General features: G+C 43.6%; 1 protein-coding gene across 4 annotated transcripts in view; it reads right to left on the reverse strand.

Moving 5' to 3' along the window:
• LOC102944465 (transmembrane protein 132C) overlaps positions 1 to 17,260 on the reverse strand; it is a 294,416-nt gene that overhangs the window by 27,942 nt on the left and 249,214 nt on the right. For all 4 annotated transcript variants that reach the window (XM_043529469.1, XM_037878769.2, XM_043529471.1 and 1 more), the window contains one exon: positions 12,623 to 12,766. In XM_043529469.1, coding sequence (XP_043385404.1) covers positions 12,623 to 12,766 — 144 coding nt within the window. The remainder of the gene's footprint in view (positions 1 to 12,622; positions 12,767 to 17,260) is intronic.

Below are 17,260 nucleotides of genomic sequence, written 5' to 3' on the forward strand. Positions count from 1 at the left end.
CTGATCACTTTCCTCTCCTCTAAGTGCTTCAGAATTGATTCCTTGAGGACCTGCTCCATGATTTTTCCAGGGACTGAGGTGAGGCTGACTAGCCTGTAGTTCCCAGGATCCTTCTTCTTCCCTTTTTTAAAGATGGGCACTACATTAGCCTTTTTCCAGTCATCCGGGACTTCCCCCGATCGCCATGAATTTTCAAAGATAATGGCCAACGGCTCTGCAATCACATCCGCCAACTCCTTTACCACTCTCGGATGCAGCGCTTCCGGCCCCATGGACTTGTGCTCGTCCAGCTTTTCTAAATAGTCTCAAACGACTTCTTTCTCCACAGAAGGCTGGTCACCTCCTCCCCATGCTGTGCTGCCCAGTGCAGCAGTCTGGGAGCTGACCTTGTTTGTGAAGACAGAGGCAAAAAAAGCACTGAGTACATTAGCTTTTTCCACATCCTCTGTCACTAGGTTGCCTCCCTCATTCAGTAAGGGGCCCACACTTTCCTTGACTTTCTTCTTGTTGCTAACATACCTGAAGAAACCCTTCTTGTTACTCTTAACATCTCTTGCTAGCTGAAACTCCAGGTGTGATCTGGCCTTCCTGATTTCACTCCTGCATGCCCGAGCAATATTTTTATACTCTTCCCTGGTCATTTGTCCAGTCTTCCACTTCTTGTAAGCTTCTTTTTTGTGTTTAAGATCAGCAAGGATTTCACTGTTAAGCCAAGCTGGTCGCCTGCCATATTTACTATTCTTTCTACACATCGGGATGGTTTGTCCCTGTAACCTCAATAAGGATTCTTTAAAATACAGCCAGCTCTCCTGGACTCCTTTCCCCCTCATGTTATTCTCCCAGGGGATCCTGTCCATCAGTTCCCTGAGGGAGTCAAAATCTGCTTTTCTGAAGTCCAGGGTCCGTATTCTGCTTGCTCTCCTTTCTTCCCTGTGTCAGGATCCTGAACTCGACCATCTCATGGTCACTGCCTCCCAGGTTCCCATCCACTTTTGCTTCCCCTACTAATTCTTCCCGGTTTGTGAGCAGCAGGTCAAGAAGAGCTCTGCCCCTAGTTGGTTCCTCCAGCACTTGCACCAGGAAATTGTCCCTTACACTTTTCAAAAACTTCCTGGATTGTTTGAGCACCACTGTATTGCTCTCCCAGCAGATATCAGGGTGATTGAAGTCTCCCATGAGAACCAGGGCCTGCAATCTAGTAACTTCCGTGAGTTGCCGGAAGAAAGCCTCGTCCTCCTCATCCCCTTGGTCCGGTGGTCTATAGCAGACTCCCACCATGACATCACCCTTGTTGCTCACACTTCTAAACTTAATCCAGAGACTCTCAGGTTTTTCTGCAGTTTCATACTTGAGCTCTGAGCAGTCATACTGCTCCCTTACATACAGTGCAACTCCCCCATCTTTTCTGCCCTGTCTGTCCTTCCTGAACAGTTTATATCCATCCACGACAGTACTCCAGTCATGTGAGTTATCCCACCAAGTCTCTGTTATTCCAATCACATCATAATTCCTTGACTGTGCCAGGACTTCCAGTTCTCCCTGCTTGTTTCCCAGGCTTCTTGCATTTGTGTGTAGGCACTTGAGATAACTCGCTGATCGTCCCTCTTTCTCAGTATGAGGCAGGAGCCCTGCCCTCTTGCGCGCTCCTGCTCGTGCTTCCTCCCGGTATCCCACTTCCCCACTTACCTCAGGGCTTTGGTCTCCTTCCCCCGGTGAACCTAGTTTAAAGCCCTCCTCAGTAGGTTAGCCAGCCTGCTTGCAAAGATGCTCTTCCCTCTCTTTGTTGGGTGGGGCCCGTCTCTGATAGCACTCCTCCTTCTTGGAACACCATCCCATGGTCAAAGAATCCAAAGCCTTCTCTTCGACACCACCTGCGTAGCCATTCAGTGACTTCCATGATTCGACGGTCTCTACCCAGGCCTTTTCCTTCCACAGGGAGGATGGACAAGAAGACCGCTTGCACCTCAAACTCCTTTATCCTTCTTCCCAGAGCCACGTAGTCTGCAGTGATCCGCTCAAGGTCATTCTTGGCAGTATCATTGGTGCCCACGTGGAGAAGCAGGAAGGGGTAGTGATCCGAGGGCTTGATGAGTCTCGGCAGTCTCTCCATCACATCGTGAATCCTAGATCCTGGCAAGCCGCAGACTTCTCGGTTTTCCCGGTCGGGGCGGCAGATAGATGACTCAGTCCCCCTGAGGAGAGAGTCCCTGACCACCACCACCCGCCTCCTTCTCTTGGGAGTGGTGGTCGTGGAACCCCCAACCCTAGGACAGTGCATTTCGTGCCTTCCAATCGGCGGAGTCTCCTTCTGTTCCCTTCCCTCAGACGTATCATCTAGTCCACTCTCCGCATTAGTACCTGTGGAGAGAACATGAAAACGGTTACTTACCTGTATCTGCGTTTCTGGTACATGGACGCTCCCCTTTCTTCTTCTGGAGGTCACATGCTGCCAAATTTCTTCACCGTCCTCCTGTCCCTGCAGTGCAGCCTCTGGATAATAACGGAGACTGATGCTAGGAGACTTGTGTTTATACGCTAGGCTCCTGCTTTCTCAAATTCTTCTGTTTCCTTTCTCTCTGTCTCTCTAATAATATAATTTCTTCTATAAAAGCTCCGCGGCATGTTGGCATTTTTTTGGATCTGCATCAGAAGAAAGTCCGCAGGAAGGCCCAGTTTTCTGACACTCTGCTGTGCTGATGTATATTGATTCAATTAAATTATGAGACACTTAAAAGTAGGGAAGAAATTTTTTCTATTTGCAGTTCTGTTCTAAATACGACACGGCACATCAGATTTGCTAGGAGAAAAGCATGAGAGTAATGGCACTTTAGACCAGCAAAGCAGAAGGATTCCCATGCTGCGTTATTCATTATTTGTTTTTAGAGTTTTTCATTTGCATCTGAATCACAAGGACACACCCTATTAGCAGACGAAGGAAGAAGTCTCCATGAAGAAGGATGGTGTCATGGTCAAGGCACTGACTGGGGACTCAGAGAAATTTGGGTTCTATTCTTGAGTCTGCCACAGACTCTCTCCCAAAACTTGGGAAAGTCATTTCACTTCTCTATGCCATATGTAAAATGGGGATACTACTACTTCCTTTATCTGTCTTCTCTATTTATACTATAAACTCCCCGGAGCAGGGATCATCTCTTATTGTGTGTCTGTACAGTGGTCAATAATAATAATGGGGCCTTGATCACAGCTGAGGAATCCAAATGCTACTGTAATGCAAATAATAAATACAAATTAAGAATGTGTACTGCAGTTCAACTGAAACCCTAAGTTTTCCCTGTAAAAAGCTACACACACACACAAAATATTAAAAATCAAGGACCCGATACAATCCATGCTGTGCTTTGGGATGAAGCAGTTGGAAATATAGCCATCCCTGTTGAACAGTGGATTAGTAGCAACTAGCAAATCAAACTCTTCTGCCCTCCTGAGTTATGAAGAGCTGGTAGCACCAGAAGTTTAGACTGATTTCCTCATACTTTCACTGAGCTTTGCAGCACTCTCGCCAGTTGAAGTGAGATTAACAAGCATTGCACTGAGGCAGCTGTTCAACATACGGTCTTCCCAGCACCACACCAGCTGTCTGGAACCCCATTCATTGTCAAAGTTCCCCTAGTTTTATAGTCTTGAGTTAGAAAGACTATACATTTCATCCATTTGTTAATCAAAGGTTCATCTACCTGCTGGTCAGCTCTAAAGCAACTACATCCAGCTAACCAACTCCAGACAATTTTATTTGACCTAAGTAAAAGATGATTCATAAATCAATGGCATTATATTCACTGTAAGAGGGTTTTATTGGAATGTAGTGTTCTTCCTGGCTGAAAAGAGCTGGTCAGAACAACCTGCTTCTTTCCAGCCCGTCACTTGTTTTTATTTTCTTCTATCACCTGCACTAAAATAATAATGTGCGGCTTTAACTCTCCCCAGGCTTCAAGGCTTTGCAGCAGAGTCCTGTACAAAGCCTGTGTCTCTATGCCGAGATGCAGTGCAAGCCTGGATTCTTTTCCTTCTCTGAGCAGCAGGAGTTTAAAGGTATGAGAGGAAACTGCTGAGCGTACATGATATGCCAAGTCTTCTAATGGGACCGGACTTTTTGAAACTCTTGGAACAACAGAGATAGCACCGTTCTTCATAGCAACCTGCTTCTCGATGCTGCTGACAAGTGGACAAAGAGCTCAAACCCCAAATACAGCATGTAGCTCTGTCCTGACCAGTACCTGAGGGGTCCATCTCTTTATTTATTTATTTTTACACTTTGGCATCATTTGCCTAGCTTGTCATGCCAACACAGTCCCACTGAATTGAGAAGAATTGTGTCCTAAGGTGTGTTCCAGCAGAAAACTGGCTCTTAAAGGAGTTTGATTCTGCTCTAATTTAAGTTAATAGCAAAACTCCCATTGACTTGGCTGGGAGCAGGATCAGGCCCTACATTAACCCTGGGGCAGTTGGGGAGGATGTCTGCTACCTATTATGGCCTTTCCCTGATGATCTGGCTATTCGAGAACTTCTATAGCACTGTAATGTGCCCACCGATGAGAGTCAGACACTGACACCCATTTCTCTCTTAACAGGGCACAATACTGTACTGGCTAGTGTGTTTCACATCACCACTTTCCTCTAAGGGATGAAATGTCAGCCTTGCTCCAGCGTGTGTGACCCCACTGACCCTCTCAGAGGCAGCCCATAACGTAGTAATAAGGTAAGGTATCTTCTCCCTTAGCTCAAGTGATAGAGGTCTGGTTTTGGAACAGAAGGTGATGGGGTCTAAACCCCATGCTTCAGGTATAGCGTTTAACAGGTGACTGTGCTGTCTGTAGGTACAGCCACAGATTCAGTACCACGTAGGTAACTATCCACTTAGCATCTGGACAATGAGGTGATGGGCCATCTATACATTTATTGCAGCATCTCCGTGGTATCCGGTTGCCTGACAAGGCTCATGTGGAGACATTCAGGAACTCAGTACGGGCCTCATCCTGTACCACTCAAACGGCAAAGGGAGCTCTGCCATTGACTCCAGGATAAGATCTCAAGGCCCAATGGTCTCCTACTTCCTGCAGTTTAGCCACTCAGCCGGGGAACTAGAATGTGACATTAGCGAGAAGGAGCACTGTGCAGCTCTTTCTGAAAATGCCCGTGGATGGGGCTAACAGGAGTTTCCTCTGCAAATCAAAGGGGGAACATATTCCCAAATGTGTGTGTCGGTCTCCGGGATTATAAACTGGCCATCAGGAAGTTTAGACTTGAAATTAGACAAAGGTTTCTTACCATCAGAGGAGTGAAGTTCTGGAACAGCCTTTCAAGGGAAGCAGTGGGGGCAAAAGACCTATCTGGCTTCAAGATTAAGCTCGATAAGTTTATGGAGGAGATGGTATGATGGGATAACATGATTCTGGTAATTTATTGATCTTTGACTATTAGTGGTAAATAGGCCCAATGGCCTGTGATGGGATGTTCGATGGGGTGGGATCTGAGTTACTACAGAGAATTCTTTCCTGGGTATCTGGCTGGTGAGTCTTGCCCACATGCTCAGGGTTTAGCTGATCACCATATTTGGGTCAGGAAGGAATTTTCCTCCAGGGGCCCTGGGGGGTTTTCACCTTCCCCTGCAGCGTGGGGCATGGGTCATTTGTTAGAGGATTCTCTGCACCTTGAAGTCTTTAAACCATGATTTGAGGACTTCAATAGCTCAGACATAGGTGAGCGGTTTATTGCAGGAGTGGGTGGGGAAGATTGTGTGGCCTGCATTGTGCAGGAGGTCAGACTAAATGATCATAATGGTCCCTTCTGACCTTAAAGTCTATGAACAGAGTGAATTCCATCCCCTTCTATAAAATTAATGGGACAAAATAAAGGAAGAGTTTTAAAATGTGTCTGACCTTTGAAAATACTGTGGAGCAGGGTACCATGCTGGTAGTTAGCCAAAGAATGCAACTGAAGGCTTTCAAACAGTTCATCATTCCAGGGTGGATGTATTAAAGAAATGAATAACCAAATATCTTCCACAAAATGCTGTACTGTTGATAGTTTTTCCCCCAGTGGCTGAGTCTGCGTCTCAAGCCACAAAATTTTAAAAGTAAGCTTTCCCTAACAAAAACCCCCATGGTGCACAATTATTCACTGATCTGCTTAGGAAAATTGCTCCCTGACTTACTGTTAGACTGAGACTCTGCTGGGTTATACGGTATGTCGCATCCAGCCTGCTTTAATCTGACTGCATAACAAATAAGCAGACATTTGAGCAAGGGGATCATGTCTCTTACCAGAATGGGTTTGATTTTGTAAAGCTGTATTTCCATTACAACTAGCAAAAATCTGCAGAAGGCCCTTTCCTACCTGATCATTTATACACTGATACACGCTGAGTCACTTTACTCTTGTGAGTAGTTCCACTGAAGTAAGCAGTATTCCCAGAAAATTATACATGTCTTTAGGCAATGGGCCTTTAGGCAAATACGGTGATCTTGGTGAATGCCAATAATTCTCATGACAATCAGCTTGAAATCTTTAACACCAACAGTGTTATGAATACTTTTACTATTAGCAAAACAGTTAGCAATGAGGCTGGGCCTGAACGACCAAAATTCTGAGACAGATTTTCAACTCCCAACAGTTCAGAGATGTTTTGATCTTAGGGGTTATTTTAGCCCATTATGACAACAGAGGGACCGCTGGGAAATTTGGATTTTGAACCCAGATCCAGTTCCAAAAGTTCTTACATAACTGTGTAATACAGTGGCCTTGTCCATGTGATTATGTCTCCCTCTAGTGGTTGGTCCCAGTATGACTAAGAGCCTGCTATTTACTAATAGCTACTAAAGTTACTCCCTTTGTTTAGAACCTTGTGCTTTTGGAGCTGAAGGCTCCGGTCCAATACGCAGTGATGGCTGTTGGTTCTGTACGTGTGAATCCATATTCATTACATTTGGATCCATGGTTTTGGTTTGAAACCTCCTCCAATGTGTAAATGTAATTAAAAAGAAAAAAGAAATCAGATTGTAAGCGCTTCAGGGCAGGGATCATGTGTAGTACAATGAAATACTGATCCTGAATGGGGCCTTTGGGCCCTACAGCCATACCAGTTCTAAATAACAATAGCAACATAGTGCACTACTATGATCTCACCAACTCTTCGTTCATTTAGCAATGCTAGGAAAGCTAGTCAAAGAATGACAAAACCCCAAACCAAATGCTTAGACTAGCTTCTGGAATAAACAGCCGTTGCTGTACAACTAGAATACAAGGACAGATGAACTCAGATTGGAGAAATATCGTCAGCTTTACCCTCTTTAGTTCGGGACTGACACAAAGGGTTACAAGCTCCCAAAACCCAGCTCTTCCAGGTGTGGACCTGCCCTTGTTCAAGCTGTGAGCAGACCCCCTTTGAAGTCAAGTCAGATTTGCTCCTAAATGAGCTGTGTAGAAGGATTCACAAGAGCAGATAAATTCTTCCTGGGTTTCCAGGAGACTAAAAAATACCTGGGATCAGGGTGACCAGATGTCCCAATTTGTGGGTCTTTTTCTTATATAGGTTCCTATTAACCCCCCCACCCACTTTTTCACGCTTGCCATCTGGCCGCCCTACATGCGTTCGGGGAGCTGGAATCATTATGAATGGTTTCAGATATATAGATCAAAGTAGAACTTGGCTGATTTTTTTTTTTTAGTGCCATAATACATTTCTTGTCCACCTTTAAAAGATCGGGACCATTGTGTGAAGGTCTGGAGCACTCGAGGACTTTGATAGCTCATGAAATCAACTGTAAATTTGGGAGCAAAGGAGCTGTAATGTTGGCAGGAGCTGAAACTGAAGGGGTAAAAAAAAAAAAAGAAAGGCACAGCTCACAGCAGGACACTCAGCTGCCCAGAGACAAGTCTTATCGCTGGGGAAAGCATTACCTGCTACTTGCAGACGCATTCTATTTTTAGAGCACCATTGTGCCCTGTTACCTGGAATCATGTCACTGCAGCCGAACCTGGGGCATTGTAAAATGAATGCAAATGGGCTTTTCTCTGATGGCGCTTCAAATCACAGGGAAGAAATATCACCTACTTGCTCTTTGCTTGAATCATATGAGTGGCCATTTAATTGCCCGGCGACTAATTATGATGGGCCAAATCCTGAGATGTGCTGATCACCTGCAGCTTCCATTGTAAGGCTGTTTGAATGCAAAGCTTAATGCAAATTCCATATGGGCTGAAGCCACATGAAAAATGTTTGGTATGAACTCCAACAGGGTGAAATCTCTGAGTTTCATTCAGCTCTTGTCAATCCCCTACTGCCCCGCAAGTGTTTTTATAGCCAAATAGTTTTTAGTTCGCTTTAGAGGCTCGACTATAGACGTGCATGCCTCTTTTATTGATCACGTTTATTACAATAGTGCCAATGGGTCCAGCTGAACGTGTTCGCCTTGTGCAGATACTGTACAAACAGAGCAAGTGACAGGCCCTGCCCTGAAGAGCTTACAATCTAAATAGGCTAGTCAGACAAAGGGTAGGGGAAAGGGAAAGAACATACAAGCGGAGCAAACAACGCGATGGCTGCAAAAGCCAGGTTAGTTCTATAACTGTATTTTATTTTATCTTTGTTATTTAAATCCTTTCCGTGGGGTTATGTTAGGGTGGTGAGCTGGAAAGACAAAGGAAGGGAGAGGGTGGGAGGGGTTGGAGCAAACAGACAATCAGCATAGGGGAGTGGCTGTTCATAGGGTTGACCTTTACTTGGATGGCTCCCTTCCCCCATCACCCCAAAATAGGATAGAATTTAAAACAATACAGAGTTCCTCAGAAAACCAAGAAATTTCCGTTCAGTACGAACTGTGCACACACGCACACCACCCTTACTGAAAATACCACTTTTCTTTACCAGTAACCACGGGAGTCTGTTATTTATTAAAGCAAAATTTTTCAACTCAAAGACTGTGCTTGATGAAAAATCCAAAATGAAATTTTTCACAGGAAAACGATGCTGTCAATGATTTATTCGTTAGAGAATTGACGGGAAATTTCAAAATATTTTCATTCAGTTTTCAACTGCATTTTTCATTTTGGGTTGGCGTTTTTGAAAACTGAATCAAAGTGAAAAGTTTGATATCAGGTAGAACACAATTCTTCAGAATCGCCAATGCAAGCTGGAGCATTTTTAAATAAAAGTTTTAGATGAAAACTTTTTCTTCATAATTTTTCGCTGCAATGTTTCAAAAACTAGCTGTATTATTAAAGATGGAGATGATGGGGATTAGTACAGGAACTGTAAGATGGAGAAGGAACTGGTTAAAAGGGAGATGACAATGTGTTGAGCTAAAAGGAGAACTATTAAGCTTAAGGGAGATTACTGTTGTCCGCACTCTCTGGTCCGGCAACATCTGTGGTCCGGCATGGTTTTATTTTATGGGTTTTATGCTTTATCTACTTATTTGCTTGTGCCAATACAGTAAAATTGTGCAACAACATTAACACTTTGTTATGAAGAGAGCCAGTAAGCCTTGTCTAGGTGGCGTTGCAAGCGTCGTTCCGTTTATTTGCCTCGGCGAGATAAAAATAAAAAGAGACCCGCTCGCTACAATATTGACTTCCCGTGGTTCGGCAAATTCTCTGGTTCGGCACTGGTTAGGTCCCGAAGGTGCCGGACTAGAGAGGTTCAGTCTGTAGTAGAGTTCCTCAGGGATTGGTCTTGGTACTGCTAATGAAATTTGCTGATGACACAAAGTTGGGAGGTATCCTCCAGACATGGGGAAATGAAAAATTATGCAGGGCCTTGAAGATGGGAGTAACAGAAATGGTCTGTAAGAAGGGCAAAGTCATGCACTTAGGGACTAATAACACGAATTTCTGCTACAAACTGGGGGCTCATCAGTTGGAAATGACAGAGGAGGAGAACGACCAATTCAGCCAGGTCTATTGCAGAATGACTACGAGCCACCAATGTGGTGTTACCGTGAAAAAGGCAAATGTGATCCTAGAATGTATCAGGAGAGATATTTCCAGTAGAGAGAGGGAATCATTAATGTCATTATTCAAGGCACTGATGAGCTCTCATATGGAATACACTGTATAATTCTGGTCACTCGTGTTCAAGAAATATGAATTCACACTGGAACAGGTGCACTGCAGAGCTCTAGAATGATCGGGAAATGGAAAGCCTATCTTACGCGAGTAGGTTAAAAGAGTCTAGGAAAGTGAAGGCAGAGAAGGGATATGGTTGCTCAGTATAAACACATCAGAGAGAAGAGTTATTTGAACTAAAAGACAATGTTGGCACAAGAATAAACTGGCCGTGAATAAATTTGGGGTGAAAAGTAGAAGAAGGATTCTAACCATCAGAGGAGTGAGGCTCTGGAACAAACTTTTAGTAAGAGTACTGGGAAAAAACAACCTAACTAGTTGTAAAATGGAGCTTGATAAATTTATGAATGGGATTATATAAGAGGGCTGCCTGTGATAGCAGGGGACTGGACTCGATGACCCAGGAGATCCCTTCCAGTCCTATGTTCCTGCTATTTATAGCAGTTAACATTTGCATGTGATAGATTCATCCCCTCAGGTGCACTGCATATTTTTCTGAAAGTAACAACGACAGCTTCTTTACTAATCTAAATCATTTCAGAACATTTTTTCAGAGGAAGAAATTACATCTCAAAAATTCCTCCATTCAACTCCAATGAACATTTGAGCACTAGTTTCCAGTTTTTTATTTCACTTTAACCTCAGAATGGTTAGAAAGATGGGCTTTTAGAACCCACCTAAAAAACTGAACAAATGCAAAAAGCCTCCTCTTGAAAAATCTGTGTTATAGAGACAAAAGACTTTGGGAAAAGTCTTCACTACAAATGCTACCGCTGTGGCACAGACGCTTAACTATAGTGACATAAGAGGTTTTTCCGCACTGTAGTAAATCCACCCCCTTGAGTAGTAGTAGCTAGGTCCATCAACCTAGGGCAGTTAATTTTTCACATTCCCGAGTGGCATAGGGTGACCCAAGTTTTAGATGTAGACCAGGCCCAAGAGTAGAGCTCGAAATGCTAATAGGACATAACACTTCAAGACTTCCTTTCCAGATCATCAAATGCTTTGAGAATAGCTCAAGAAACACTGATATTAAACTGTTTGAACGGGGCTCTCTTTTGGTAAGAGGGTTTGTTTTTTCTTTCAATTTTTGATCATATATTTTCTTCAACACATCAAATAAATACTCTGGGTTTTTAATATATTTTTGGCAGTCACTCTACCGTCATTGCAAATATGTACATCATCCGGTGAGGATGAATAACGACTTCTGTGTGATTCTGTTTCTTCTACAGGCAACAGCCTTCTTCCCCCAAGCCCACTGGATCCCTTAAAGAGCTATACAGATCCTGGGGATCCATTGGAGGCACAAGAACATCTGCATAAAGGCCTCCTGCTGCTGTCCTCAGTTCATTATTTCAAAGAGTGACAAAGTTTCCAAGCCCACCTGGTCTCTGTTTCTCTCTGCCTCCTTGGTTTGAAGATGGCAAACTGCGTCCATGATTATTCATTAAAGAATTAACTCATTTCATACTCATTCTAACAAAGGTAATCACAATAAGTTAATCGGGGGCAGCGTTTAGGTGGCTGTAATAAAGACTTCTACACGAATCCCACCGCCGTGCATCATTGCGAGCTCTTGAGTGTAGGATGCTGCCAGTACCCAGGGGTTCTGCTGCTTTAATAAGGCACCAATGATCTGAATCAATCTGTTGCACTATACATCCCTGTGGCTGCACAGGTGCTGCCTTGCTAGATGCATACCGTAGGCCCAATGGGGTCAATGCCATATTATTACATAACATTTACACTGCAGTAGTGCTTAAAGGTTGGGCTGCTGGAGCTTGGTGCTAGACAATCATATAATACACGACAATCCCTCTTCCAAGGAGTTTATAATTTAGGCACTAACGATAAATTCACCCCTGTACAAGAACCATGCACTACTTAAGCCCTGTTTTGAGGGCTTACATGGGACTTAAAAATGGTGTACAGGCCTTGCGTTTGCTCGCTGTACAAGGGTAAAGGAGCTAACATACCAACCCAGGAATTCACATACCAACGAAAGGGTTCACACACCAACACATTTATGTGAGGCTGTTACTAAGATGTTACTATTGTATCTCTTGCTACCTGGCAATAAAAAAGATCCACGGCAGCGCCTCTCAGAGCCTGGGTCAATTCTCTGCCGAGCGGGGCTCAATGTACGGGGCTAACAATTGCACGTCGATGTTTGGGGTTAGGCTGGGGGAGAGGGTTTCAGACCCTGGGCTGCGAGTTCAGTCGGTTGACCCAGGCTCTGAGACTTGGTGCCATAGGCCGTTTTTTTGCAGTGTAGACGTACCCGAAGGGGAGAGATTTTCGAAGGCACAAATGGGAGTCAGATGCTCAATTTCCATTGAAAGCCAACAGTGTCTTCACTGAGGTACCTAGCTCCCTTTTGTGCCTTTACAAACCACCTTATTATCCATCTGAAGCCTGGAAACAACTAATTCACAGCGCCAGGTTTATTGGTCAGTTCGCAGCTCTGCTTCCCCTTCCCCATTTCTGTATAGAAAGGCAGGAAGAACTGGGAAGCAAGCACATGAGGGGAACTTACTTTGACAACATCCTCATCAGAGGACTTGCACTCCACTGATTCAGAGATGTCCGTCACGGCGCTGTTCTCCTCAATGGAAACCACTTTGATGGGCACTGCAACCGTCTTCCCCGTGAGAATCGCGGTGTTCAGAATTTCTGTGTCCTGCACACAAAGCCAAGCACAACACTGTTAAAAAGTTTCTGGGATGAAACCACAGGGGGGGTTCGAGAGATTCCTAAGAATCCAGAGCCCGCTCTTCAGCTGGTGTGAAGTCAATGGAGACAAGCTAGTTATCACCAGCTGATGATCTGACATCATTCTCTCCAACTAGAAGCAACCTATTCAAATGTAGTAAATCCAAACTTATATTCTCTGCATTAGACAAACTCTTGTATGCACATTGACAGCCCATTGACCTTAACTGTACGCTCTAATATATAAAACAAAATCTTTGCAGTTTAATTCACCCCAGAAAGGCTCCGCTTTCAGGCATCTTCTGCTTTCTACCCATATTACAGGCAAGCTAATTAAGGGTCCAAATGCTTACTGCTAGACATGAGACCCACTATTTACTTGACAAAACTGGACTTCAGGACTGTTTATTGAGATGGACCAGAAACACAGTTCAGGATGGTGGTATTTGGATGCAGGCCCTTTGAAGAGATGGGGTCTACTATCTGGACCTGAACTTTTCAGGAGGATTATGTTTCTTTTGATATGGCTGAAGACCCTAAGCTGTAAAACAATGTCAGGAATCCAGCAGGCATTAGCGAACCACAGGGAAAATCAGAGGGAAACCTGAAAGCCTGAAATCAGATCTGAAAGGGTAAAAACCTTTTAATCCACCTTCAACACAGCTAACAGCAGTTTCATTTTTCAAGTGATTTCATCCCAAGTCTGACTTCTAGGTAGAATTTCAAGTCTTTATGCAGCCTTTTAACTTCCAGCCCTACAAAGTGAGTCAAAGTCAGCAAAAGCACCAGGGCCATTCTTGCAGCGTGCAGGTCAACAGGATTTTTGCCATTGCTATCAAAAGCAGCAAGATTGGGCCCTGATGCTCTAGTCAATGTTTTATTTTCAGCTCAGGTTTAACTGGTTTAAAATCCATACTGTTTTTTAAGACAGTTTTACAATATTTTACTCTGAGGTTCACCTCTTCCTCTTTTTCTTTCTTTGTTTTTTCTTTTTCTTTTTTTTTTTAAAGAAAACAATGCATTTGTTTATAATATAAAAGAAGAAGGAATGTTGACACTTCTGGACAAGTAAGAAACCTACACAGATCCTAAGGCATTTATGTACACACCTTTATCCCACATTGTAAAGCAAGTCCAAAATTTCCCAAAATAGGGGCTGGAAGTTATGTATCTCAGCCCCTACTTAGGCACCTAGATTTCTGAAGCCTGATTTCATAGGGAGAGAGCACCCACCATATCCCACTGATTCTGAGGGGTACTCAGCACTTTTGAAAATCAGGCCACTTTTGTTAAACACGCGGCCTTAAGACCCTAACTTTTGAAAATCTTGCCCCATAGCATGTTCCATATATTGGAACTTTTGGACAGCCAGACATTTAAGAGCACACACAAACAAAAGAAGGGAAGCCCTCAGAAAATTCTCTAATAGTTTAATAAGCAATAATAATTTTAAAAAATCACCTTCCTCCTGTGGGATTCCAACTCCATGTACATAGAATAACCCAACCAGCTACTTCAAAACCCAAAGGCACTACATCTTTTGCTGTCTCTTTTGATATTGCTAGCATCATATGTCCTTGGAAATGAGTCTTTTGCCTCAGTCTCTTAACGCCTTTACTTATTTTTTGTGCCTGAAAATGTTAAACTGTGCGAACGAAGGACATGAGGGTGAACGAGGGGCGAGAGAGCTTGTGGAAGTGACAGAGCATCTTTTCAGGCTATCGCCGGTCTGCTTTGAAATGATTCTATTCTGATCAAGTTTGTCTTTAACTACTACAGTGAATTACTGATGGAGAAATCTAATGTAAAGGGACAGGCTCAGAATAAGAGACCTCTCATAAACAGAAGCAGTTTCAAGCATTCAGCACACCGTGTGGCTTGGGATTTATCAATGTTTTCATCCAATGATAACCTACCAAATGCCAGGCCATTGGAACAAACCAACAAAACAAGAAGAGGTGTGAACATATGATGAGATGAAGCACGTGTAACATCAGCCTGAAACTGCCTATAACTGGGTGTAACTCACAATGATTTGAATGGGAATCATTAGAGCTTACTCCAGGGCCGAATTCAGTCCTGTTCAAGCATGCAGTAGTGGGTAATCAGTAGAATAAGATAAAATGAACAACAAGAAATAGAAAGTTGGAGGTGAGGGTGTCAATGGCGTTCAATGGATAAGACCACAAGCTATTGATCTGCCCTTGATGACAAATCTAAGATCCCTGAGCACTAGGACCCTATCCCTGTATCACAAGGAGAAAGCCAGCTGCTCATCTAAATTGGTATCACAACAGGATAATGGTGAAAATGCTGAAAGTGTGATAGAACAGCAGCAGCTTTACTAAGATCAGGGACTTGCTTCACATTGCAGCTAAACTCTGATCCTGGACCAAAACAATGGATTTGCCATAACAGATGATGCCATTACATCCCTCAAATCTGATCTCCTGCCTTCACCAGACCCAAGCCCATGGCTTAAATTCAGCTGGAGCAATCTGGAGCAGAGCTTTAGTAAATATGTTTAAACCCGCAGGGCTGACACCCCGAGCCCCTGGAAATACTCTTTGAGCATTTAAGCCCTGCCCAAGCCTCTTCTGGTTCACCCACCCCCAAATCAGATTCTTCCACTTTACTGGGCAAAAGAAAATGAGCTATGACTTTAGAAGGCAAAAGCCTAGACAGCCAATACAAATGACAGTCCTATTTTCTCTGTTATATAGCACAGAGTTGACGTGCCAGGTGTTTAACAATCCATCATATCGGTTTCTCTCTTTCCAGTGGATCATTATAGAGGGATATGATGCATAAGTGGGACCGTCGTAGAGATACTATCACAAAGGTTAGAAAACCTGCTGAAATTCCCTCCTCATTCTCCTGCCGTCCGTTAATGGTTTCATTAAGGGAAACTGAATGCATTTGAACAGCTTTAGTTTGATTAATTACTTCAGGGGCTGCATCTGCAAGAAAAAATATCAAAAATCAAGGACGCAGTTTGTCACGATAAAGGCTCATTGAAGTTTTAAGATTTTTTTTTTTCCATGGGCCAGCATCAGCTTCAGGAACACTCAGTGCGTGATGTGCACAAAGGAAATAGAAATGTATGAGACAGATTCACTAATAGCTAATACCATTAGTATGATTAGAGATCCTTGACATTAGCAGGGAATCAGTAGCTATGGTACCATGGCATCTGGTCCATCAAAACAAGGATGGAAACCTTTCACACTTCATCTCCAATTAAATCAGTCACGACTCATCACTGCCGTACAGTACAGGAACTGTTTAAGTATCATATGTGACTAAATTACCACATACTGCTTAAGCAAATTAAAAGCTGCAGTCACTCCCGTCCTTCGGCCTCCAAGCGTAATATGCTATGCAGGAGTTGTTGCAAAAGATGGGGCATGATTCTCACTTCTTTTGCCCATGTGCTTGGAGCTGGAGTGGAGGAGAAGGGGCAAACGTAGCTTGAAGACACCTTTGTACGCCCTGTATTCTGAGGCTGTTAAGGGCTTGCCGCAGTATCAGTCAGAACACTAACTTAAGTTCTGCTTCCCACAGTTCACGACGGACCAGGGGAAGCGGAGAATAGTGGTAGCACTGCGCATTCTGGCCATGCCTCCTCCCCACCTTTGTCCCACCTCCTGGTCTTCCTCACAACACACCTCCTATGCTGGGGGCCAGGAGTAGGGCTGGTGCAGAACCGTTAGCCAACCATATGCCAGGAGAAAAGACCCCTGCACAGGGAGTATTCCCAGGGGGATGCTTCCATCCCCTTTATGGCCCCTTTATTCAATGAAAGGCCTGTTTGTGTAACAGAATTGGGCCCACAATCCACACATCTGTGCACAGGCTTTCAGACAGCAAACTGTAAAAAAAAAAAAAAAGACAAAGAAGATGTGGATACAAAGGTCCCTCAAAAAGCTGAACAAAACCTGAGAGACAGAGAGAAACAAACATGGCTGAAATAAAAAGATTGGCCACTCAGCAGAGAAAAGTGTTTTATAATGGTCTAATTTAGCAGTGTGTTTAAAGAGCTCTCAGGGTCTGATTCAAAATCCATCAAAGCCTGGAAATTGAGTTTCCAAACTCCACCAGATTGCGTCTTATTATTGCAGCAGCCTGAGTTATTCATCAGTACAAGTTAATGGTGGAGCGGAAGTTGGACCTCTGAGATCACGTTGGGTGACATTAGAAACAACTGTCACTACGTTTGATATCTGCCATAATAACGCTACCTACTTACACTTTGAAGAGGGATAGAGAACTTTTTAAAAAAGCAATCTGCTTTTACTTTGCATGCTATGCTGTGGATACATACAGGTTACTAAGAAACCTTATGAAAGACGGAGAACCAATATAAGATGTAGGTAATTTGAACAATCACAATATCTTGGACATTTTCCCTTTCTTTAATTTTTAAAATCCCACAAGAACTAGTCTACTTTCCGTGCAAGCA

Source organism: Chelonia mydas, chromosome 15 (genome assembly GCF_015237465.2).
Source record: "Chelonia mydas isolate rCheMyd1 chromosome 15, rCheMyd1.pri.v2, whole genome shotgun sequence".
NCBI lineage: Eukaryota > Metazoa > Chordata > Testudines > Cheloniidae > Chelonia > Chelonia mydas.